Source organism: Lytechinus variegatus, chromosome 18 (assembly GCF_018143015.1).
Source record: "Lytechinus variegatus isolate NC3 chromosome 18, Lvar_3.0, whole genome shotgun sequence".
NCBI lineage: Eukaryota > Metazoa > Echinodermata > Echinoidea > Temnopleuroida > Toxopneustidae > Lytechinus > Lytechinus variegatus.
Genome location: NC_054757.1, coordinates 4,195,653 through 4,219,318, shown reverse-complemented (window position 1 = coordinate 4,219,318; position 23,666 = coordinate 4,195,653). Strand labels below are relative to the sequence as shown.

At 38.1% G+C, this 23,666-nt stretch overlaps 1 protein-coding gene across 34 annotated transcripts in view; it reads right to left on the bottom strand.

Annotated features, from left to right (window-relative positions):
• Window positions 1-23,666, bottom strand: part of LOC121431651 (phosphoinositide 3-kinase adapter protein 1-like) — a 127,610-nt gene that overhangs the window by 93,662 nt on the left and 10,282 nt on the right. For all 34 annotated transcript variants that reach the window (XM_041629255.1, XM_041629261.1, XM_041629256.1 and 31 more), the window contains exons 3-4: window positions 12,018-12,518; window positions 1,226-1,267 (exon numbers count right to left, since the gene is read on the bottom strand). In XM_041629255.1, the coding sequence (XP_041485189.1) occupies window positions 1,226-1,267; window positions 12,018-12,518 (543 nt within the window). The remainder of the gene's footprint in view (window positions 1-1,225; window positions 1,268-12,017; window positions 12,519-23,666) is intronic.

The window sequence follows — 23,666 nt, the reverse complement described above, 5'->3', positions numbered from 1 at the left end:
ACTCATAGTGGACACTTTAACCCAATGTACCATGTCTGGTGTGAAGACTAGGTGCCAAACTCTCTGTGAGGCAGCCATAGTACATACATGTACAGTATTGAATCTACTGGTAGTCTCTACTTCAGACTCTGCATTATGCACTGTGCGTTTTTGCAAAAAACCAATTAAGGTCTGTGCCAGCAGACTAGGGACCAAGATTGGAAAGTAGTGGTCTGTACACTTTACTCTCCTATATACTTAATTTGGCGAAATAGACAAGCAAGAAAAGCTACAATGTCTAATGAAAGTTTGATAGCCCTCTGTAGTGACACAGTGATGCCAATACAGAAGTGACTTCATAATGCACCAGGTAGCCTACATCTAATGTAAACTCCTTCTCTACCTCTCTCTCTGTCACTCTCTCTCTCTCTCTTTCTCTGTCTGTCTGTCATTTATTTCTCACTCTACACTGTATGTCTGTCTCTGGATCTGCATTGTCTTTCCCTTTCTCCCCAAATCTCCAATCTCTCCCTCCCTCCCTCATTTCTAGTTCTACTGAGCATCATTAATGGCTGATTCCACAAAGTCTGAGACCAAAACCACATAAGAGCATGGTCCTTTGCACATGGATATGCACTGCTGAAGATTAGTACTAGTTGACAAAAAATTAATGTTCCCCTCATATCAGTTTTGAGCATCTGAAGATCAGGAGCAGTGCTGGTGGGGAGGGGGGGGGGCGGGATGTGAGAGGCAACAACAAGATGGAAGACAAAACAAGAGGAAAACAGGAAGAAACTAGAAGGAAAAGGGGGTGGAAAAGAGATGGCTTCAAGTATTTTTTGCATCATTCCCCTATACCCCATCTTTCGGCCTTTTACACCCCCCCCCCATCTCCTGTAAAATCACCAAGGCACCGACCCTCAATGGAGATCTGCTTCCGCGAAGAATGGAAGAATGAACATCATGTACAGGCCAGCCAGCATCTCATTGCCAGGGTTAATCTGTAAAGAAGTCGTTTTGATGTCTTCGGCACTACGAAAAGTGGAACATTATCTTGATCACTAGATCACTGGAATCTTAAAACCAGGGATTTCTGCAAAGAAGTCTTACCGATGTCTTCAGCAATACATAAAAGAGGAACATTGTCATTATCACTATGATACATGTACTTTCTCAAAAACAGTATAATGTAATTAATAAATAAATAAACTTTAGTGGAATTGATAAAAGTATCATTTGGTCTTACCGCCTGTCATAGATTGGTAAGTGTCCTGATCTTGATGTTGATCTACAAGAAAACAGACAGAATGATTAAAATCTTTAGTCTGACATTAATGTAGATTTATTGATGGGTGTCGTAGGTCACTTTAAAGGTAAATGCTAGTTTTGGTAACAATATCAAAATGAGTTCGTACAGAATCCAATGAAATGACCACCAAAGTGTCTGTTTGTATAAATAAAACGCATGTGCCTAAGGATTCTTGAAGAAATTGTGTAATTGCTGAGAAATCAGCAAATAAGCACAGGATTCGGGTAGAGCGTCGGGCCCGACGCTCTAAGCAATAATTATACATTGTCCCATGTGCGCTTATCTGTGTTGGGGATCTTCGGTGTGAACATTTTTCAACGTAGATTTCAAATTCACTAAGTTCAGTTAATGTAACTGTACCAGATCTAGATCCTCGACAATTAAAGGGAATATTTAACTTTGTGAGCAATTTAAAAAATTATCATATTGCTCTTTGAAAATGTTATGAACATTCGACTAACAACTCAAAAATACCCATGTGAAAGTTTGGGATCATAACATATTCGGGAAGTGTTTTTAAAAACTGAAAATCTGAGGCAATGTTTGAAGAGAAAAATGCACTTCTCGACGGTTGATTCATGATTCTGTGTCCAATTTAAATCGATATTATATAGCGCCACCTTGTGATGTATGTAAGAAAGTAGGCGGAGCTTACCACGGCGGAATTCAGTTCTCCGTGATCTGTTGTGTTCGAAGTTTGTTGGGGGGGGGGGTCTGTGTTCTCTCGGTGTCCGCTCTGTGTGATAAGCGCATGTGCCTTGAAGTCTGTAATAGCTCTATGGTGAAAGGGTTTAGTTGTGTGTGTATCGCTTGCATTTCATTGGGGAATCTAATGTACTGTCAGGTGTCGAACTCGTGAGTGTCCATTCCGCCTTTGGTCTGTACATTTTGTATATGCTATAGCCTGGGTCAAGCCACATGTATGCCTCGAATGATAGACCAATAGCTCTATGGATAGACCATGGGATTTTGATGAATTTATATTTTGGCGACATAAATTAGTAGCAAATAAAACGGCAACAGAAAATAACGCTAAATAACGGCCAGGTCTACAAATACATGAAGAATCCCAGAGCTGCGTACAGTGTTGAGTAGGGATTTTTTTTTTTTTTTGGTTATGTGGATCATGGAGGGATGGAGTGTGATTTTCCAGAAGCTATATTGTGCCCCTCCCCCCAAAATTACCTTTCTGTTCTTTGCTTTACCTTTGCATAAACTACAATACGTCCTTGTGGTTCTTGATTATTCTCTTTACCTGGTCACGATATAGCAAACGTCCGTCGACTGGTTCGATCGAGATAAACTGATATGGACGATAAAAGAGGCGAATGCACTGAATATAGCTCCATTGTATGTATCCGAGCGCAACTCTTGTCATGATATGTCGATGTGCATGTTTACATGCACGGAACATAGCTGGGAATAAAGGCAGCCCGAAAGGCAGTGACCTCCCCTCCTCCACCCCCCCCCCCCCCCCCGTGCCCCTGACATGGAAACTTCATCATCCACCATCGTGTTTGTGTGTTTACGAGCTCCCCCAACAAAGATCATCCCATCCATTGGCGGCGGAAGCCAAAAAATTTAGGGGGTGTCCACCTGAATTTTCATGGACACAGGTAAAAAATTTGACAAGCGCCCACAAAAAAGGGTTATCAACCTAAATTTTAGGAGTTGCTTACCTAAAATTTTTGACAAGGAAAAAAAAGGTCATCAACCTAAATTTTAGGGGGGGGGGGGGGCAACACACGTTTCAGGGGGGTCCACGTGAATTTAGGGGGGATCACGCAGGAAAAAAAATTGACAAGAAAAAAAAAAAGATTATCAACAAAAAAATTTAGGGGGGCCGTCCCCCCCCCGCTTCCGCCGCCTATGTTCCCATCAACAATCTTCGGTATAGGCATATCTTCACGTAAGATACTTGGGAGAAACTCCCGGGTCCTGTTGCTTCCCCCCCCCCCCCCCCTCCGATCGATCGGGGCCTATCCGTTTTAGACTATTTTGGAACGTGTTAGATATAGGGTAGTAATTTGCAAACCCAAACATCTCAACTCCCGAGACCCTGGAATATCATGACTGTATAAGACCTACAAATTATTATGCATAAGTTTGTTTGTTTTGTGTATTTGATTTGCATGTATGACAGTGTGTTTTTTGGAAGGGGTAGCCGTATTTAATTTTATCCATGATTGGGGTCAATAATTCTTTACATTTCTCCGCCATATAATCCGCTTATGACACCTTTCAAATCATATCACATTTCTTTTTCAATTTCCATTTCTTTCCCGCTATTTTATTCTTTTCTGCTTCCCTTCGCTCTTCCTTCCGTAAATTCTTTACAGTATAAAGACGCAATCTGATTTTTGTTACACAATCCTATGAACCTTACGTGAAGATAGTTTTTTGTGTTCTTTTCTAGCTCGTAATACCTGAAAACCTGTAAATTGGTTATTGATTTTCTTTATACAATTTTTTTATAAACCCCTCATTATTTCAGCGTATTATGAAGCATCCTTTACCTTCAATCTGGCATTGTTTATATATATCATCATATCATGTTCATTTTAGGAAAATAATGAAAAATGAAACAATGTAAAAATCTTAGTTTGAGTCAGAATTTTAAACAAAACTAGTCACACCGTCAATCACGAAAGTTCCCGTTTCTGCTCGATCCAATCACTGTAATTTTTAGATTCCATGGAATAATTAGTCCATCATCACCGCAGCCATCAAGTAACAGTACACTTGAATTCGTGTATTTTAAAACAAATGCTTGTGAATGAGCATAATTGTATTTCCGTCAATATTGAAAGGCCATCTCTAACAGGGTAAGACCCCCCCCCCCCCCACCACCACTCTGGATATTTTATCGTCGGTTAATATGCGTGACTGTCGGGATAAGGGAAGAGAGGGAAAATAGAAGGGAAAAGGGTGGGGAAGAAGAGAAAGAAGAAAAGTGGAAAAGGGGGAAAAATTAAAAGAAAAGAGGTTGTCGGACTGACGCCTACTGGAAAAATGATAGAACTGATTGTCACGAAGGAATGTTCCTCTACTCCATGTATATAGGCTAAATACCATCAGTGTAATGTAGGCACACAGGGCTGTTCTAACAAAATGCTTTGAATGTATAGGTTTTATGTCTAAATCTCTTAAAATTAAGCCCATCATTTTTTACGTACAGTGATTAAAATTGCCCAGCCGTAGGTCCCAGTCGCGAAAATTGTCATTCAATTAGAGTATTCAATATATTCACAAAATTCTTATATACGTGTTGGGCAGCACTTTTAAAATAGTCCCTTTCAGATCAGTAAATTTAGTTCGCAATATAGACAGCTTGTTCTTTATTGTTGTACAACGTCCAGTCGTGATCAAGTATTTATATCACAAAATATATTGTTGAGATGATAACCTTCGTATATACGTGTAGATAAAATAGCTTATTGTGTTTCGCGCTTGCAATGATTTTTTATTGAGGTACATCGAATTTGATATTTACATTTAAAGAATAACCAACTTAGAATGTTTAGTTGTCGGGTCATAATATAGAAAACTTCAGCTCGCGCTATTCGCTTGCATTGTTTCAATGAATATCCCCCATGTCAGCAGTGACGTATCTAGAACAAACGAAGCCCAGGCAAGTGCTAAAATCGCACCCCTTTCAAATTGTAGGTCTATTATATATTTACTCGGCAGTTGACCAGTCAAAACAAAATAATAGTTTAGTCCGTTTCTTTTAATCATGCAAATGATGCGTATCTAGTGTAAACAATGTATACGAGCGCTAAGCACGTGCCTATTAAGATCGTATAAAGGAATATTCTAAGCAATTTTTGTAATGATTAACATAATGCATATCCAGACAATGAAAGCAAGCGGGAAGCGCGAGCCGAAAATTGATATTGAGACCTACAATCGGGACATTTTTCACGATGCGTATCTATAATTAAGCAACTCATGCAAGCACGAGGGTGAGCTGAAAAAATATATTGAGGGAAATTTTAATAATAATAATAATTATAATACTAACAATAATAATAATTCATAATAATAATAATAATGGTGGCTTATATAGCTCACAGGTCCACCTTTCGGTGCTCATGGCGCTTCAAAAAAAAATAAACACAACACACACCAACAATATAAAGCGAAAGGGTATAGATTTTGAATTCTCCTGAATGTTAGTGGGAGATCAAAATTTAGTTTTCAACTGGGACTTGAATGTTTCTGTTGATGAAAATTTGACAATTGATTCCATAGCTTTGGTCCTATAACAGAGAATGCATGGTCCCCCATTTGTGTTTTGTTCTGGTGTCGGGAGCAATAGAGCATCAGATGATGATCAGAGCTACATGAATGCTAATATTTTGAGATAGAGCTTCGGAGATATATGGGGAAGAGAGAATATAGATTGAATGATGTATAAGTAAAAGAATTTTGAAGGTGATTCGTTTATCAACAGGCAGCCAATGTAAGGACTGAGACTAAGGACGAGATGGAGTCATACGTTTCAGTGTACGTTAGGAGACGGGCAGCAGAGTTTTGTAGACGTTAAAGTTTCGTCGAATCTTTTTGTGGGAGGTTACAGAACAATGAGTTTGATAAATCTAAACGAATGGAAATCAAAACATCGATAATTTTTAGGACTTTTGTAGGAATTCATGAAAAGGATACGTATCTCATTGGGGTAGGCCCTAATGTGAGCGCGAAGCGCGAGCTGATTATTGTTTTACACAAACATGTATATCCTCACCTAAAAATGTCCTTTTAATTATCGTTTGTAAAACTAATGGAGAGTTTTTATCTCCCTTTTGACAAACCAGAAAAAATATACTTCCGAACTGTTTGCAAGAATTAATGAAAAGGTATAAAAAAAAATTATGCAAACTCGTAGCTATAGATTAAAAGTTATGACATTTGCGTTTGAAAAAGGATTTTATTTTTGTAAGGAGTGTTTGTTAGAATTCAAGGAGAGAATATAAGTAGATCACTAATCAAAAGTTGTCACGAATATTCATCTCTGGGTAAGGACATGCAAGATCATTAAAGGTGCATAGGACGGGGGTATTAATCACACCGTCAGCGGTATTCCTTTTCTGCGTCTTAATTCCTTTGTCTTTTCTCTTCATTTTTGTTTTCTTTTTTTTTCTTAGCATCCCTCTTTCCATTTTGCACCACTGAAAGTGGCTCCCGAGGCACGTGCCTCCCTTGCCGCCCCTGCTAGATACGCCATGTAAGAAAGTCCACTTTTCATGTCGAAAAAATATCAGCTTGCGCTCTGCGCTCGCATCGATTGTCGAGTTACATATATATATAATATAGAGAGAGGGGGGGGGGGTGGGGGAAATCAGCTCGCGCTTCGCGCTCACATTGATTGATTGCTTACTCATCCTATTAATGACTTCAAAAAACGTAGTTAATATGTTCAGTTCTCAATAATACTCATAAAAAATTATTGTACATGACAGAAAAAGTGCTTAGAATGTCCGAGTTTGGGCGGAAAATTAGAATTTCAGTTCGCGCTTCACGCTCGCATCATAAAGTTATGCTTATAATATATCCATCCAATTTTTGGTTGAAAATGTGATTCGAATATACATTTTTATGTCCGAGGTTTTGAAATGTACAACTCGCGCTCGCATTTTATTGATTGGTGAGATTTGTATGACATATTTATTCATGAGTCACTGCAAAATGGATACTTTTGTAGGTGAGTATGTAAAAAATTTACTTCTGTGTTTCGCGCTCGCATGCATGAATCATAGATACGCATCTTGTTCATGACTACAATAACTGCCCAGAATATTCAACTCTCAGTTCTAAATAAAAAGTATACAATAAAATGAGCTGAAATGTGATATATTTAGACCTTATGAGATATGGTAAGATAAGACTGTATTAGAACTTCGATCCTTAGTAGTACGTCAAGCCCTCCAATATATAACAGATAAATAAATGAAATGAATAATGCCAAAACTGAGAAAGCTGGTAATGCCCCTTGGGCCTTGGTATGGCGAAAGAAAATGTGACTGAGAGTGTCGAACACTTCCAAGACTCATGGTCGTCTGACGTCGGTACCGGTAGTATACGTTTGTAGAATCAAGGGCTATACCGACAAACATTTTGAACATTTACGATGGAGTGTAGCTCGTAAGCAAAACTATAAATGAATAAAGAAATAAAATAAAATAATCACTTTTGAAAATGAACACCACTCCCTCCCCCCTCTCTCTCTCTCTCTATTGCATGGTTGTGGAAGTTCGTAGAGTGTTTTTCGTTTGCGCGGGCGAGGGGCTCAAATAAAGGATTATAGGTATGTTCGTTTTGATCACACGAATCAAGCAGTAAAATGATACATTGGCACCTTGAGCACCTAACAAGATGGACACGTGTGTTATATAAATCTGATATTATTTTATTACTATCATTATCGTTATTTAGAACAAATACGCTACTTGCCCCTTCCAATTCCCTCGTCTCCATTTTTTTCAGGGGGCCGCGGGTTGGCTTAATCTGTAGCGTTCAGTTTCCCGCTACCCCTTTCAATAATTTTAATTTTTTTCATCGACCATTCTGGAGATATACGATTTCATCTCTCCGATCCGCTTCGTCAGTGTGTAAATGTGCTGGCGTGAAGAGAGGGGGTCGCTGGCAACCAACCTCCAACCTCGGACAAGACAAGAAATTGAAGAAGGAGAAAAAAACAAAGCACATTTTGATTTTAGAAACGAAAATGTCTGCTATGTTCTTGTGTGTCTTTTCCCCCTGTTTATATCCCATAATGATGTAATGATATTCATTTCAAGATTTCAAAAATCACGACATGTTCAGACCCCCCCCCCCCATTCCTCCATGTCCAGGGTTGCACTTTGTGAATAATTAGAGAATTCAACCACGTCACACTATCGTTTTTGTCCTTTCATTTTACGTCTCTCTCCCAATTTTCTCTCTTTCATGTGTTGTATAATAGTGTACACTTTGACGTCGAAATAAGATTTGCAGACCAACGAAGGGAATGGGAAAGGTATCGATAAATGGAAGCGAGGGGGGACGCCCTCCTGAATTTAAATAAGTGGGGCAGTTCCCCCTTAAAAAGGAAGAGGGAAAGAAAAAAAAGAAAAGAAAGAATAAATATGGAAATAAAATAAGAAAAAGTTGAATATTACGATTTACTAATGATACCAAACTAGCAGTTTTGACAAAGGAAAACAATTAAAATTTAAAGCAAAATAATCATACAATCAAAAATATATAAAAAAAATCCCCTCCGAAATGAAGGTGTTTGGATCAAACCAGTACCACCGCTTCCCAGGGTCATGTGCATCGGTGTTTCCACAGATCCAAAACAAACTTCTCGAATTTATAGACATTTCCTGGAATTTCTAGTTTGATATTTAAAAAAAAATCGTACAAATAATGTAGCCAGCCGAAACAAAATTAAGGACTTAAAACCCGTTTATTCATGCCCTTTTTTGAAAGATCAACATAATTACGAAATCCGTTAGCGCGAACAGAAAATTTTCAGCAAACAATTTAAAAAAATATAACATGAATGTTGATAGTTGCTATGTTTAATTATTGTTTACTTGTAATCTTCGGATTTCCCGAAATTTCCTTGATTTGTTTCATTCAGAACCCTTCCTGGAAAAGGTCAAATCTCCCGAAATTCCGAAAATTTCGGGAGATTTGAAACCGTGCATCCCGGAATAGCTTTATACATGTATAACCCTGTATAATGCAATTTTATATAAGGAATTTCACGAAAATGCTATTGAAATAAAAATATAGGGTTTGAATATAAGATCGAGGAACTTTTAAAACTCAACTCTCTGCGTTTACTAGCATTTCTTTATTTTATTCTTTAACTTTATATGCCCTGTCGCCGAACACTATGTGTCTTTCCACATTTTTTTAAAAATCCGATTGAATTGATATTTTTAGGTTGGTGCATGACTTCATATTTTTTGGTACAAAATACCATCTTGACGTCTCAGGATTCTGGAGTTTCTTGGGATTTTCTACCTATGCCTATATAGAGCAAGGGGAAACAGAGAGGATCAATAAGAAAGGATATAAGAAGAAGAAGAATAAATGTGAATGAAATAAGGAAAGAGGAACGATTTGAAAAACAGAAAAATAGAAATCATTATACAAAAAATTCAATCGCGAATATATAAAAAAAAAAATTCAGCTTGCGTTCTACATGCGCTCTTATCATTATTTAGGAAAATATGCAATATTACAGAACAGTTTATCCAAAGTTCAGCAAATTTCAGCTCGCTTAGCGTATAATCTTTACACTTACCATAAGACCGTATTTTAGAATGACCCGATTCAGCTCTTCATGTCAAAATATTAACAATTTTCAACTTGTGGATCGTGCTCTGCGCTCGCACCATTCTGTTGTATAATCAATGCAAATTAAATAGTAAGTTTGAATCTCGGCTTTCAGTAATTTTTTTTAAAGCAATATGCTTACAATATGACAATCCTCGATCTTGCTAATTTTTAATTTATCGTAATAGTTGGATATGGATAATTTGGTGTGTGTGTGGGTTGAATCATAATGTTTAATTACACTCTATGATTCATGCCAAAATTTTAAACAATGTTATACGCGAGAACATAAATCAAAATGTTTAAGATATCCATACCCTGCTTGATTACCAAGAGTAGAATGACCCGTTTAAGATGTACATGTACATAAAACAGTTCGCGCTCCTATATTTCCTTTCAAATCGAAATATAAGAGTGAACATTAACTTGCGCTTCGCGCTCGCATCATTAATTTAGGCCATAGTAGGTCCATGATTATAAAAATAAAGCTACGATGTACTTAAAAAATCAGACTTTAGTTGCATGGGACATCCCTCCTAAATGATAATAAGTATTGTATCTGCTGATGTGAAACGTGGATGGAAATATTTCTTACCATCCCCGAAGGACCTAAAAATATACATTCTGGCACTGGCGGCGGAAGATTATGCTTCAACGCTGCCAATCCAGAATCTAATATTTTTATACTTTCGCCGCCGGCCGCAGAATGCAATTATTTTTATGTCCTTTTTATGCCCAAGATATACCTTTATATATATATATTATACTGCACGAACTCTTTTTACTAACTCTTTTTAGGAATCACATTACATTGGTTGTTTGGCTGTGTGCAGTTATGTGTTGGAGGGGGAGATAAACAGCTTTATGTTGTGCAGGGGTGGATCCAGGACTTTCTAAAGGGAGGGGGCACCATTTCCTGAGAAAATTTTGACACGGCAAAAAAATAAAAAGGTTTTCATCTAAAAGGTATTTCGCCAAAAATTTGTCAAGCAAAAAAAGAAGAGGAAAGGACCTCCCGTTCAAGGGGTGGGGGGGGGTGGGTGGTGCACACGTGGGAAAAATGTATGGCATATTTACCTCACAAGTTTTGATTACTACTCTCAAAAAGGGGTGCAAGTCGGATTTGCCCCCCCCCCTCCCCTCCTTGACCAGCCAGCGCAGTTGTGCTCGGCCCATCAGAGCTCAGTCTTAAATATATGAAATATTATAATCATATGACTGCACATGCATTAGAAATGAAAACATTATGTCCTGCATTATGTTCATTTTTCGAGCGATATGAGAAGAGTCTTACGTAATACCAAGTAATTTGCATACCCACATCAACTATGAAACGTTCATGCATGGGATGAAGGCATTCTCCCCCCGGCCCCGGATCCTCCCCTCAGTTCACGACATACTACACAGAGCTCGAGAGACCACATGTCCTTATTCCATTCGCAAGTACATGTATGATATGTTTTGGATCGCACATATTCTTATGCTACACTTTAGATTTATCTTCAAGTAATACATCGACCCAAATTTGCCACGTTACTATCATCCCGGCGAGGAATCAGTAAGTCCGCAATTTTTCTTATCTAAAAGGGTCTGTACGTATCTTGTATTGCGCTCAGATTCTGTTTCTCTTCTTTGAAAGTGAATTTCTCTGCTTCGACACCCAAGAACCGGCAAGGCGCTACATTACACGGCACGGGCCAGCGGAACATGCGCTGCATGTAATGTTTACAATTCTCAGTGCAGCCGCCGACACCGGCCGTAGAGGCCCCCCCCCCCCACTATTCACTGTTGGTTGATTGACAGTTCTCGCTTGCGTAGCCGTTAATACTAGTACGATCTCAACGGCAGAGGGAGTCGTACAATTTATTTCAAATTGGCGAAGTCTCAGTGATTTGAAAAATCGTCTAGTAGACGCGATCCAATATAATCACATATTCCCACATACTAACAACTTTTCATCCGAAATAAAGATGATTTCTAGGGTTTCTTGGAACAAATACATAAACTCATAAACATATTTCATCTTAGTTTGAGAATTTTTTAAATCAGCTTCTCACAAAGTTAAACGATCCCTTTAAGCCTTCTTTTACAGACTTTCTCATGAAATCAATGTTTACTGCAACTACTGGAATTTCTCTTTAATCCATTGAAATGTCTGTTTGACTTTGAAACTACAAACACATTTAAATCCCAAGCATACTTTTTTAAACAGACCAACCAGAAAGCTTCATAGAGATTGCCAGACATAGCAACACATAATGTGTAAAGTGAGCGGAAGTTCTGTATACAATAAGGCAGAGTTTTATGGCAAAAGATTATGGTGGAGAAAGCAGGATACTTTTGTCTTCAAAGTGGCATCCATGTTGACCACCAGCTTGCGCCAGATATGAAAACTTACCGACTCCACTTGGTAATCCTCTTTCCATTGACATGTAATTATTCTGTTCATCGTCTTTTACGCCTACCATTGGCAAATAAAGGTCATTTGACCCAGTCCTGTCTGCGAGTTTGATCATTTCATCTACAATGTCTAAAGTGGTGCTTGTGATACACCTGGGTCCATCTTTGGCATCAACAAGATGCCAATTCACATAGTCCGGTATCCTGTCCTGGAGACGGACCAGCTCCTCCCGCTCCACACCGCAGAGCAGTCCCACAACGGAGTTCGGACCCGTGATCTCCCTAATCTGAGAGGTTGCCGTCTCGATGAACTTCGGGGAGATGATGAGGACCTGGACGCGGGAGCTCCGGATGTGGTGTATGGTGCTCTCGTGGGTCGGGAACGTCGTGATCTCCTCCGACTGCTGATAGACCTCGAAGGGATTGAATATGTCGAAGAGGTACTCACACCAGTTGGTGACGTCCGACATGTACAAGATGGTCAGATCATACACGGTATCTGAAAAGAAAAGGAAGGTTCTAGAATTATCAGAAATCTAAAAAAGGAAAGTTCTGGAATTAGCAGAAATCTAAAAAAAGAAGGTTCTGGAATTAGCAGAAATCTAAAACAAAGTCAGGCAGAAACGGCATCTGTACAAAGTTTTAATCTTACTCTAGTCCAGATTGGACGTTAATGTCCCAACTCCGAATCCTTAAACTAGTGCCCATCATGCAGAATCACAGAATTCTTGCAGGGCGTGTCTTAACTTAACCAAAGGCAATGAGGATGCTGCTTTGAGGGCCCACCTCAACTGTCTGGACAGTTTGATGTCCCCCGTGCACTGAGAGAGGACGGCTCTAAAGCAATTTTCAAGAAAGATGCCTTGCCTTCCTGAAGGCTTCCTGCAAGGGCTCGAATTCAGAAGCCAATGGAATAGTGTCCCTGAGAACTTGCAGCTTTGCTGTGAAGCACATTAGTGACTTTTAACCAATCTACACACACCAGCTACTGAATCTGTAGAACAGCTGCAAATGATGCAGCAAGATGAAACCAATCCGATGCCCTTCATGAACAGCGACTAGGGAATTTACTGGTATCCTGCTTCCTCTTCAATACCTGTACTTATTCTGCAGCTACATGTGTATTTTTGCGGATAAAACCCTACCTTAGTAGACAATAGGCACAAGAAATTGATAGAAATTCATTATTATTCATCCTGTCTTGTTCAAATATGAAAACTTTAGATCAAACAAGGGGCACACCCCTGGTTGTTTTGCTTTCACTACAAAATTCAATATAGCAACAATGCTAGCTATGTGACATTGCAATATCAAGTCTTTACTTTCTTTTATCTATTTACTCTTTGAAAATTCTACATAATTACAAAGTATACCGCTGGGAAATGTAACTTTGGCCAAGAAATATACTTCCCCTCCTGAACTCTGATCTAATTTTAAGATGAGAATTATGTACATTCACTTTTAACACAGATAAACACACACACACACATCTCTCTCTCTGTAGAGTCTATACGCTTCCTGGCGGGTGTTTCATAAAGCTGTTCGTAAGTTAAGAGCGACTTTAAGAACGACTGGTGATCCTTTCTTGAGGAAAATGGTATATTCACTAGTGATGGTTAAGCGCGTATTCGCCAGTCGTTCCTAAAGTCGCTCTTATTAACTTACAAACAGCTTTATGAAATGGCCCCCAGGAATAAAATATAAAATGAATGCTTTTTAAAGACCAATCCTCTTTAAAGTCAAGAGAGAATATAAACTTTTAATCAAGTTTCTATCTGAAAGAACCTTTGAATTTGATCCAATGACCTGAAATTTTACTAGATTCATGGAACATGAAACAAAGAAGAATATTTCTCAAATTTAGAAAGAAAAAAAATCATTTTAATGATTTGATCCTATTATGTTCACACCTTCTCTGCATGATCATTATATTGTCACGCAATCATATCCCGTTATAATTGCAGATGACTGATGCTAAGTGCTACAGCATAAAATCATGCTGTCTATCATCTCAAAAGCATTTGGGCATGCTTGTCCTGCCATTAAGTTTTCTTGTGAAAAATTATGGCATCTCATTCTACACTCTATCATCTACATGTTTAAAACTGTAAAAAAAGTAAAAAAAGTAAAAAAAAAGTATAAAAAGGAAAAACAAAAAAAAAACTTACTATCATGTAGACAGTAGTTACCCCCCAAAACAATACATATACAGCAATGATTTCCTTACAATTATAAAGTCACAAAGACAGAGATCCAATGTAAAAATTAAATGTCCAAACCACAGCAAGAACAAATCCAATTCAAGTTCTGAAGTCACCGCAAAAAAACAGTAAGAATATTCTGTGCTTCCCCTGACATAGCTGCATACAAAATGTTCGCTTCTGTACTAAACTGTACATCAACAGACAGTATATGATATATCACTGTACAAGGAAATATGGGGAAAATCATATTTTAATTGGTCTGTAATACAAGGATCAGAATTTTGAAAGGACTTTGGCATTGCACCTGTGCAGATGACGCTGCATCGTTGACATTTCACGTTCCATGACAAATCATTAAAGCATCAGAGATCAAGTGCACTTGGAAAGTTGGCAATAACAACTTCAGGGGCCCCGGTTTCATAAAGAGTTAAAACTGTTGTAACTTTGCCATTATGACAAGTACCGTGGCAACAGGGCTCAGCAGCCAATCAGAATCAAGGTTGCCATGGTAGTTGCCATAAATGGCAAAGTTACAACTCTTTATGAAACAGGCCCCTGGACATCACAATATAATGACTGAATGTTCACACTGTAGGTTTTTTCATTGTTTTGTTTCATGATTTTTATTGACTTAAGTCAGGTTTAACTTAGACCATGATCTATTCTGTGCTAAAATCATGGGAAGCCAAACACTTCATATTTCTGCTTGTATTGTATATTTCTTATATCTACTATTTTGTTTCCCTTTGCTTTGATAATGAAGAAAATATTTCGGTTATCTTTCTGAGACAGTGATCAATGATATGAATGTCATAAGAGTTAATAAATGTAAAATGTACTAATACAGATTTGTGGCCCAATTGGCCCTCCATAGTTAAACCATAACTTTAAACCAGGGTTTAATTTAAACCCGAGTTCAGAATACGGCCTGAATTAATGTCTGACTTATTTCTTCATTCATTAACTTAATACAAGTAAATGCGATTTATAAAACAGGCAGGGCTAGCCACTCTGCACAGGTCTTGATGCATGATTGTCGATTATAAATTGGCTCTGACCAATAGGGGTCAAAGAGTGCAGCCATGAGGAGAGGGTGTCGCCAACTATCAAATCCCATTTTGACTACACATGGGTGAAGAGGGGCAATTGTAGATTAATGTTTGTTTAATTAGCCGAAGATATGATCAACCCATTCTAGAGCATCAGATGAGGATAAACCTTGTTTCAGATGCAAATGTCTCTCCTCCCATAAAAAAGATATTATTTAAGTCCAAAGTTCACAGAAAGATATATCATTTTATGCTGCTTTGTGAAGAATTTCATTGTTCCACATCTCTTTGCAGCAGCAAGATGCCAAAGATATATCTCCTGCCTTTGCAACACATTTTTGGTAACCTTGTGCATTTACATGTATCTCATTCATACGAGAGGATAATTTGTTTTTAACTTAACCCATCGCGAGGTCTATGGGAAATGCATGTTAAGGCAAAAACAAATCGTCTCCAACGGGTTAAGAGGTATTTTCTATTTTTGTCTTGGGGGACATTCTTTCTGTTTCTGGGGCAACTTTTTTGGAGTAAATCACATGGTACCTAATGCACAAAATAATTGTATTATTTAGTATATACAGTAAGTACTATAATGTTTATTCTCATTAGGCCTATAACAAATCCCAGGAACAGGTTCAAACAATGTGATGGCACATGTAGAATAAAAGTTCATATTGTGTCATACATGTATCCGGGGCAATTTCAAAGGAAATGGTCGACCAAAAGAGCAAAGTTTTGAGGATATCCATGGGCATTTTGGACAATAGGGGCAAAATCACCCATCTTCGGTTATTTTCAATGTTTTATCATTCATATTGTATACCAAGTAAAAACATAATTATAATAAAATAACAATAGTTACATTTATATATAGCTTAATTATCATTGTTTCTTAGCAATTTACATTGCAATTATTATTACCCCGGTTATCGGATCCTTGCATGCCCGCACACAATGTATGCACTTTCTCCACTCCCTGGGGAGCATTCCAACAAGAGTTCCAAGACTCAATTGCTGGGCATACTACATAGGCTTTCGCATCCTACCGGATACCCATTTAACACCTGGGTGGAGAGTGGCAACGTGTGGATTGATACCTTGCCAAAGGACACTAGGCTATGGTGGGATTCGAACGCACCACCCTCTGATTGCAAGGCGAGTCGGAATCGCTACAACAAGACGCTTCCACATTTTTACGTACAAGCCACCAGGTCCATGAAAGTATACATGCACACAAGTATGCCTTTCAATTTTACATTAATACTTGGCCTGAAAATAAAAATCAAGAACATGTTAGAGACCTGCCCCCGTTTGCAGTGTACAATAAAGAGCCCAAAAAGGCTTAACCGAAATTTCAGTATCATGTTTTGTTGTTCTGCTGTGCGCTGGTGTACATCTTGCTTCATCACACCTCCTCTATAGATTGAAGTCATTCCTGCACTCTGTACAAAGAACCTATTCCCAAAATTAAAAAATGTTTCAAAACTCCTCCAAACACAGATATCAGCTGTTTGGAAAAGGCTTTCAATATTATGGTAGGAAGAAATTCCTCGAATGCTCGAGCGCCCCATCAAGGTAGCCGTGCTAAAGCCGGGGTAATAATAACAGGGCCCGCTGGGAGAACAGTTTTCTGAACTGAAGTGGCTACCCTGGGTAAATATGCCGCTATTATTATTATTATTATTATTATTATTATGGAAAGTGGCCTGAAAATATGGCGAAAGCTTTGAGACTGGAATCTCTGATGCACACTTTCTAATGAGGAAATAAAACAATGTTTGTTTCAAACACTTGTGCAGTTGTGCTTTTGATGTTATAGAGCTATATAACTGCATAGAGCTAATAACTGCATTGAAACCAGTACCGTATCCACTTGAATTACACAGTACTACACAATAAACTTGACAAGGATTTACCGTTTGGTTTCCCGACAAAATTCTGGAAGACTTCTCCCCCTTCTATCCGGGACATCCTCCTCCTGAAGGCCTTCGGAGCGGCAGACGGGCAACTCATGCTGCTTCGGTTGCATCAGCCTCGACATCTGCACCGTTTAATTCCGCAACATAGTCACGACAACGACATTCAAAGACAATCGGAGCAATGAAGACCAAGAAAGGATCCAATACAAACAACAGCTTTTCCTTCCTCTTCTGCTTTTGTTCAAACAGGCTCATCTTTATTATCCAAGATGTCTAGTAATAGGAAACCTTGGCTATCTTTACAATAAACATATCATCACAGCTTACATCCTTGTCGGATTGATTACCTTGTTCCAGGTTGTCTCTATTAACTCTTGGCAATCCCCATTAATTGGTTTCAAAACAAAGACACTTATAATTCTGTTGAATGTCAAGGCTAAACTCTTTAAAGTTGAAAGTGTTTTTTTTTCATAGATTCACTAATTTACATACAGGTGCGTGAGAAATTTTTCCATCTAATTATAGTCGATGACAGCACAAAACTTTATTTTCCGATATGACACTTCAAATGTTTCTGATTAATATCTTTTAGCTGAAAAAGGTACATGTATGAGCTAAATATCGCAAGAAAAAATACAGAGTTTTTTTAATTATCTTTCTCTCCTCACATCACCACTGTCAAAACTCAAAACCTTACTTGGCAGACGCTGCCAAATTTATCTCAAGAAATCATACAACTTCCTACCGGTATTTATTTTGCAAATCTAGTGTCGACTGGCTTGACAATGCCAAAACTGGTTTGGTTGATTCCTCACATCTTCTTGAAAATTCTTTATATTCAAAATACCATGGAGAAAGGAATTTGTTTGCTTGCTCTGCATAATTATGGGTAGCAAAGTGGTAACTGGCTGAATTTTGGCAGAAAAAGAGTGAATTCTAACTTTTCTGTCCTTCTCTGGGCTTCTTGTTCCACTTCAATGATGCAATGTGAGGTTTTCACAATCTCTGGGGGGTGTTTCACGAAGATTTAAAGGTCAAGTCCACCTCAGAAAAAAGTTAATTTGAATCAATAGAGAAAAATCAGACAAGCACAATGCTGAAAATTTCATCAAAATCGGATGTAAAATAAAAAAGTTATGACATCTCAAAGTTTCGCTTATTTTCAACAAAATAGTCAGATGAACGAGCCAGTTACATCCAAATGAGAGAGTCGATGATGTCACTCACTCACTATTTCATTTATCTATTGTTTGAATTATACAATATTTCAATTTTTACAAATTTGACGATTAGGACCTCCTTGCCTGAAGCACAAAATGTTAAAATAATGGAATTCCACATGTTCAGGGAGGAATGAAACTTCATTTCACTTGACAATGACGAGAAAATAACAATATTTCATAATTCATATAATAAAATACAAAATAAATAGTGAGTGAGTGATGACATCAACTTTCTCATTTGGATGTAACTGGCTCGTTCATATAACTACATGTATTTTGTTGAAAATAAGCGAAACTTTAAAATGCCATAACTTTCTTATCTTACATCCGATTTTGATGAAATTTTCAGTGTTATGCTTGTTGAATTTTTTTCTTTTTATTCAAATCAAGTTTTTGTTGGGGTGGACTTGTCCTTTAAGTATGACTTAAAGGGATAGTCCGGGCTGAAAATATTTATATCTTAATACAAAGAGTAGAATTCACTTCGCAAAATGCCGAAAATTTCATCAAAATCGGATAACAAATAATAAAGTTATTTAAGTTTAAATTTTAGCAATATTTTGTCAGTCATCATGAATATTCATTAGGTGGGCTGATGATGTCACATCTCCACTTACCGTTTTCTTATGTTATTACATAAAATCATAATTTTTGCATTATTTCATACTTGTGTGAATAATATATATTCCTTATAATGAAATAAGTTGCAGAAATAAATATCTAATGCACTAAATCAGTTTTCGATCCAATTTTTCTAGTTCTTGGAGGAAAAAATTGAATAAACCTAATTTCATATAATAAAATACAAAAAAAAACAAGTGGAGATGTGATATCATCAGCCCACCTAATGAATATTCATGATGACTGTTTTTTACAAAATATTACTAAAGTTTAAAATTCAATAACTTTGCTATTTGTTGTCAGATTTTGACGAAATTTTCGGCATTTTGCTCAGTGAATTCTACTCTATTTATTAAGCTGTAAATACTTTCAGCCTGGACCGCCCCTTTAACTGAGCGCAATGAATTGAATCGTATTGTAACGTCACCTCCTATTAGCCATGCAACGGTACATTTCGGATGGTATGTCGTGTGTGCAACCGCACGATTGTTTGACATTCAGTCTCCCATTTGCTCGCATGCAACATGCTAGGTACGCATTGTATGATGTCAACAGGATCGGACATAGATGGTTTTGAAAAAGAGACGATTCAACTTCTTACAACACGAAAGAGACAATAAAATGTTAAAAAGACTTGAAGGGAAACTACTGGTTGACAGACAGGCTGAACCGTTTGATGGCTCCTGACAGCCAGTGAAGGTTTTATCACACAGCGTGACTCAGACATCAGTCATAGGCTTCTCCAAGTCTTCTCAGGGAGACTTCCCCATGCACCACCGTGACGAGATCTTGCCTGTAATAGCCAAAGTCGCTATCTTACAGTGATTTGCAAGTTATAAGTGTGTGCCAGTGTATATTAGGCAACCGATTAAACAGTTGGGACGATAGTCTACACAACAGGCTGTAGATTTTTAGAATTTCCAGTTGTGACACCGAAAAATTAATTCGAACAGAATCCAACTAAATGACCACCCAAAAGTTCATATGCATAAATACAAAAATATGTGCCAAACAATTCAGGAAAGTATTACAGAGAAATTAGCAAAATAAACAATTGTGGCTTTCTGTTGCACTGATGGGACTCTTTACGATACGCAGAATAAAATGCTGTTATATTATTACAATTGCTGCTTATGAGCCTTACACAACCATGCTTGATTTATTGAGAATTAAATATTAAAAATCAAACTTTGTTGTTTGAGATTTTTAACACTTGTTTTGATATCAAGACCGTTTTAAACAACTACTGTAAGTTGCATATTATTAATGTAAACAGCGTTGCATAATAAACACAATTTTTACTGTGTACATAAACATGTATTTGCATGCTCACATGTGTTAATTTGGGGTCTGAGTTGAGAGACTAGACATGGCAAGCAGACACTCACTTCCTCTGCTGTTGAAGGAACCCTAAAACTACATGAAGAACCTGGGGGGTGTTTCACAAACAGCAAAGTGCGACTTAGAGTCATGCGAGCGGGTCATGGTCTAGTGGTTCTGACTCTCGCCATTCGGTCGAAGCCATGGCGTGTTTCCTTTAGCAAGAAAATTATCCACACTGTGCTGCACTGGACCCAGGTGAGGTGAATGGGTTCCCGGCAGGATTATTTCCTTGAATGCACGAGTGCTGAAAGGCTGCTCGAGCTGAAGCCGGGGTAATAATCATAATAACAATGCTCCTCAGAATAGATTGTTTCTAGATAGATGGTGCTATACAAATGTCTATTGTTTATATTATTTTTATGCTTAAACGCCAACAGGCACATGTTAATGAACATGCAATCTGATTTCCATACACGATACTGTGCGTCCCGTGCGCATGATCCGACCAATGCACGGATTCGGTATTATACTGCACCAAACTTAAATCTTTGTGAAACAACCCTCAGATCAAAAGAAGTCGAGATCATAAAACACAACATTACACTATAGACAATACATGCACACCCCATGGTCTGCTGTCGGCTGTTCTATCACTGTTATCTTGCTAAAAATTCATTCAGCCAAAATTATGACTATACGCCAGAGAGTGGTCATATCAAGGGGGGGGGGGCACCAGGCAAAAAATATATATATATTTAATTTTAAGGGGCTACTACTTTACAACAGACTGCTTAAATCTGCAGCATTGAATATAAAGCTTCAACACTGAGGGTGAATGGGGATTTTCTGGGGCTGTTTTTTTATATATTTTCCAGGGGCCCATTACGATTGATCCGATCAATCGCAACTATGGAAAGCCATCAAAATGAACATAAAAATGCATGTTTGTTTAAAAAAAATTCTAGATATATAAACGAATATCCATATCAAGTTCATTGATTTCTTGACAATTTGGTGTGTTCTCCTTTGTTTACAAGGGACATTTTGCAAATGTTTTGTAGAAAAAAATATGACGTGGATGGATTTCCATAGAGTAACGATGATTGGATCAATCGTAACTCTTTGCAAGATGGGCCCCAGGGCTCTTTTGAGCATATGGGGGGGGGGGGAGTTAATTTGCCACAAGCCCCTGTGCATTTTTATCCCCTGGGGGCACTCAAGGGCCCGAATTCACAAAGGTGGTTTTGAAAACCACGGTTGAGTCCATGGTTTATGCAGATTTCTTGTATAAATTACGCTTAATTTAGCGTGTATCGGGCGCGTGTATAAAATACATGTACATGTATGTCCAATGCTGATGCGCGCTTTTGTCACTGTGCACCAAATTGACGCCTGTTACCATGGTTAGATACGCTATTTTATTCATGAGCCCACTGTTGAAGAGTGAACTCATGAATAAAAACAGTGGACTCATGAATAAAAATAGCGTACTTAACCATGGTAGCAGGCGTCAATTTGGCGCACAGTGACAAATGCGCACATCAGCATTGGACATGTTTTATACACGCGCCCAATACGCGGTAAATTAAGCGTAATTTATACAGGAAATCTGCATAAACCATGGACTAAACCCTGGGTTTTGAAAACCACATTTGTGAATTTCGAGCAAGGTGTCCAGAAAACATGCAAAACTGGAAGTTGTTGGTGGTTGATACATCACGAGTGTGTGATTCAATTTATAGGGTGTTAATAAAAAGACAGTGGACAAAAATGGTACATGTACGCTAATTTTGTAATCGTAGTTGCCAATTTGGTGAAATTCAACTTGTTGACAGTTATGGTTGCAAAATTTGCTACATTCAACATTATGCTGATGAACTTTGTGCATCTTTGCTAATTCTGGTCACCACAAAAGTGACAAACTATTTGTAGGTGATATTTTTTTGCTGAGCCAGACAGATTTCTGGCATGCTGCAGCAGATTTGGAAGGAAAATTGTGAAACATTCTACTCAATGCACCAGTTAATATACTTTAATAGGCCCCCCCAAAAAAAAAAAAAGATTCAAGACACAAGATGCTAAGAATCAAAGACCAAAAGTCCAAAGTTTGCGAACGATATTGTCAGATTTGTGACAAACTGTTAACAACAGCTACATGTATGGCAAATCAATCGAGCATTGATCCAGAAATTCACAGCTATTTAATAATACCTGTAGGCAAGGGTCCTTCAGGGCCAGCAATTATTCTGTCATAAATCTCCCTTTCAATACATTAATAAGTGGTTGCAGACTATGGCAAATCAATTCTTGGAAAAGAAAAATCAATCAAAGATTATCAAAAGGACTACAGTACTTCAAGTGCATCTATCAGGAGGTCCCAGTCTGCAACGTTGATGGAGTCGGTGCGATTGAACCTCATCTTGGATAAAATAGTGAACAGGATTCTAAAAAAAATGTAGGGGTGACACCACGTTCAAAGATAACTTGATTCCCCCCTCCCCAGCAACCCACCTCACCCTTGCACTGGACTGTGTGCAAATGATCAGATCGAACATCAAATAATAATAATACCAACATGCTTATAATAGCGCATATCACTGCCAAATATGCGTCCCTACGGGTACGCGCTTAAGTGGATGTTATTACCCTGGCTTTAGCCTAGCAGCCTTTTACAGCGCGATGGCATTTCAAGGAATAAATTCCTGCCAGGTACCCATTTACCTCACCTGGGTCGAGTGCAGCACAATGTGGATGAATTTCTTGCTGAAGGAAATTACGCCATGGCTGGGATTCGAACCCACGACCCTCTGTTTCAAAGTCCGAAGACTAATCCACTGGGCCACAACGCTCCACGTTGCTTGCTTTATCAATAGCAATTCCCACGATAATCCTTTGCTCCTCTCATTAAAAAATAGGGTGAACTATTTCAGAAACACAATTATATTGTCAAATGCAATACGACACAAATGTAACACAAGGCACAGCAATGGGTTGGCAGAAGATTGGTCCGATTGGTCTAATGCCAATTTGTCCAATTCCCAACTCATTTACTTAAACATTTGGTCTACCATCAGTTTTTCCACTATCCACATGGTCTAATTGCCACTTCGTCTCATGACCAGTTCGTCCAATAGCCCATGAGGCCATATAGCATTTGGTCTAATTGGACTATTCGGTGAAATGAACGAAAAGGAAATGGGTATTACACCAACTGGTTACAAGACGAATTGGTGATTTGACGAAGTGATTATTGATTATTGATGGATGGAATGGCATTAGACTAAATGAAGGTAGATAATAATAATAGC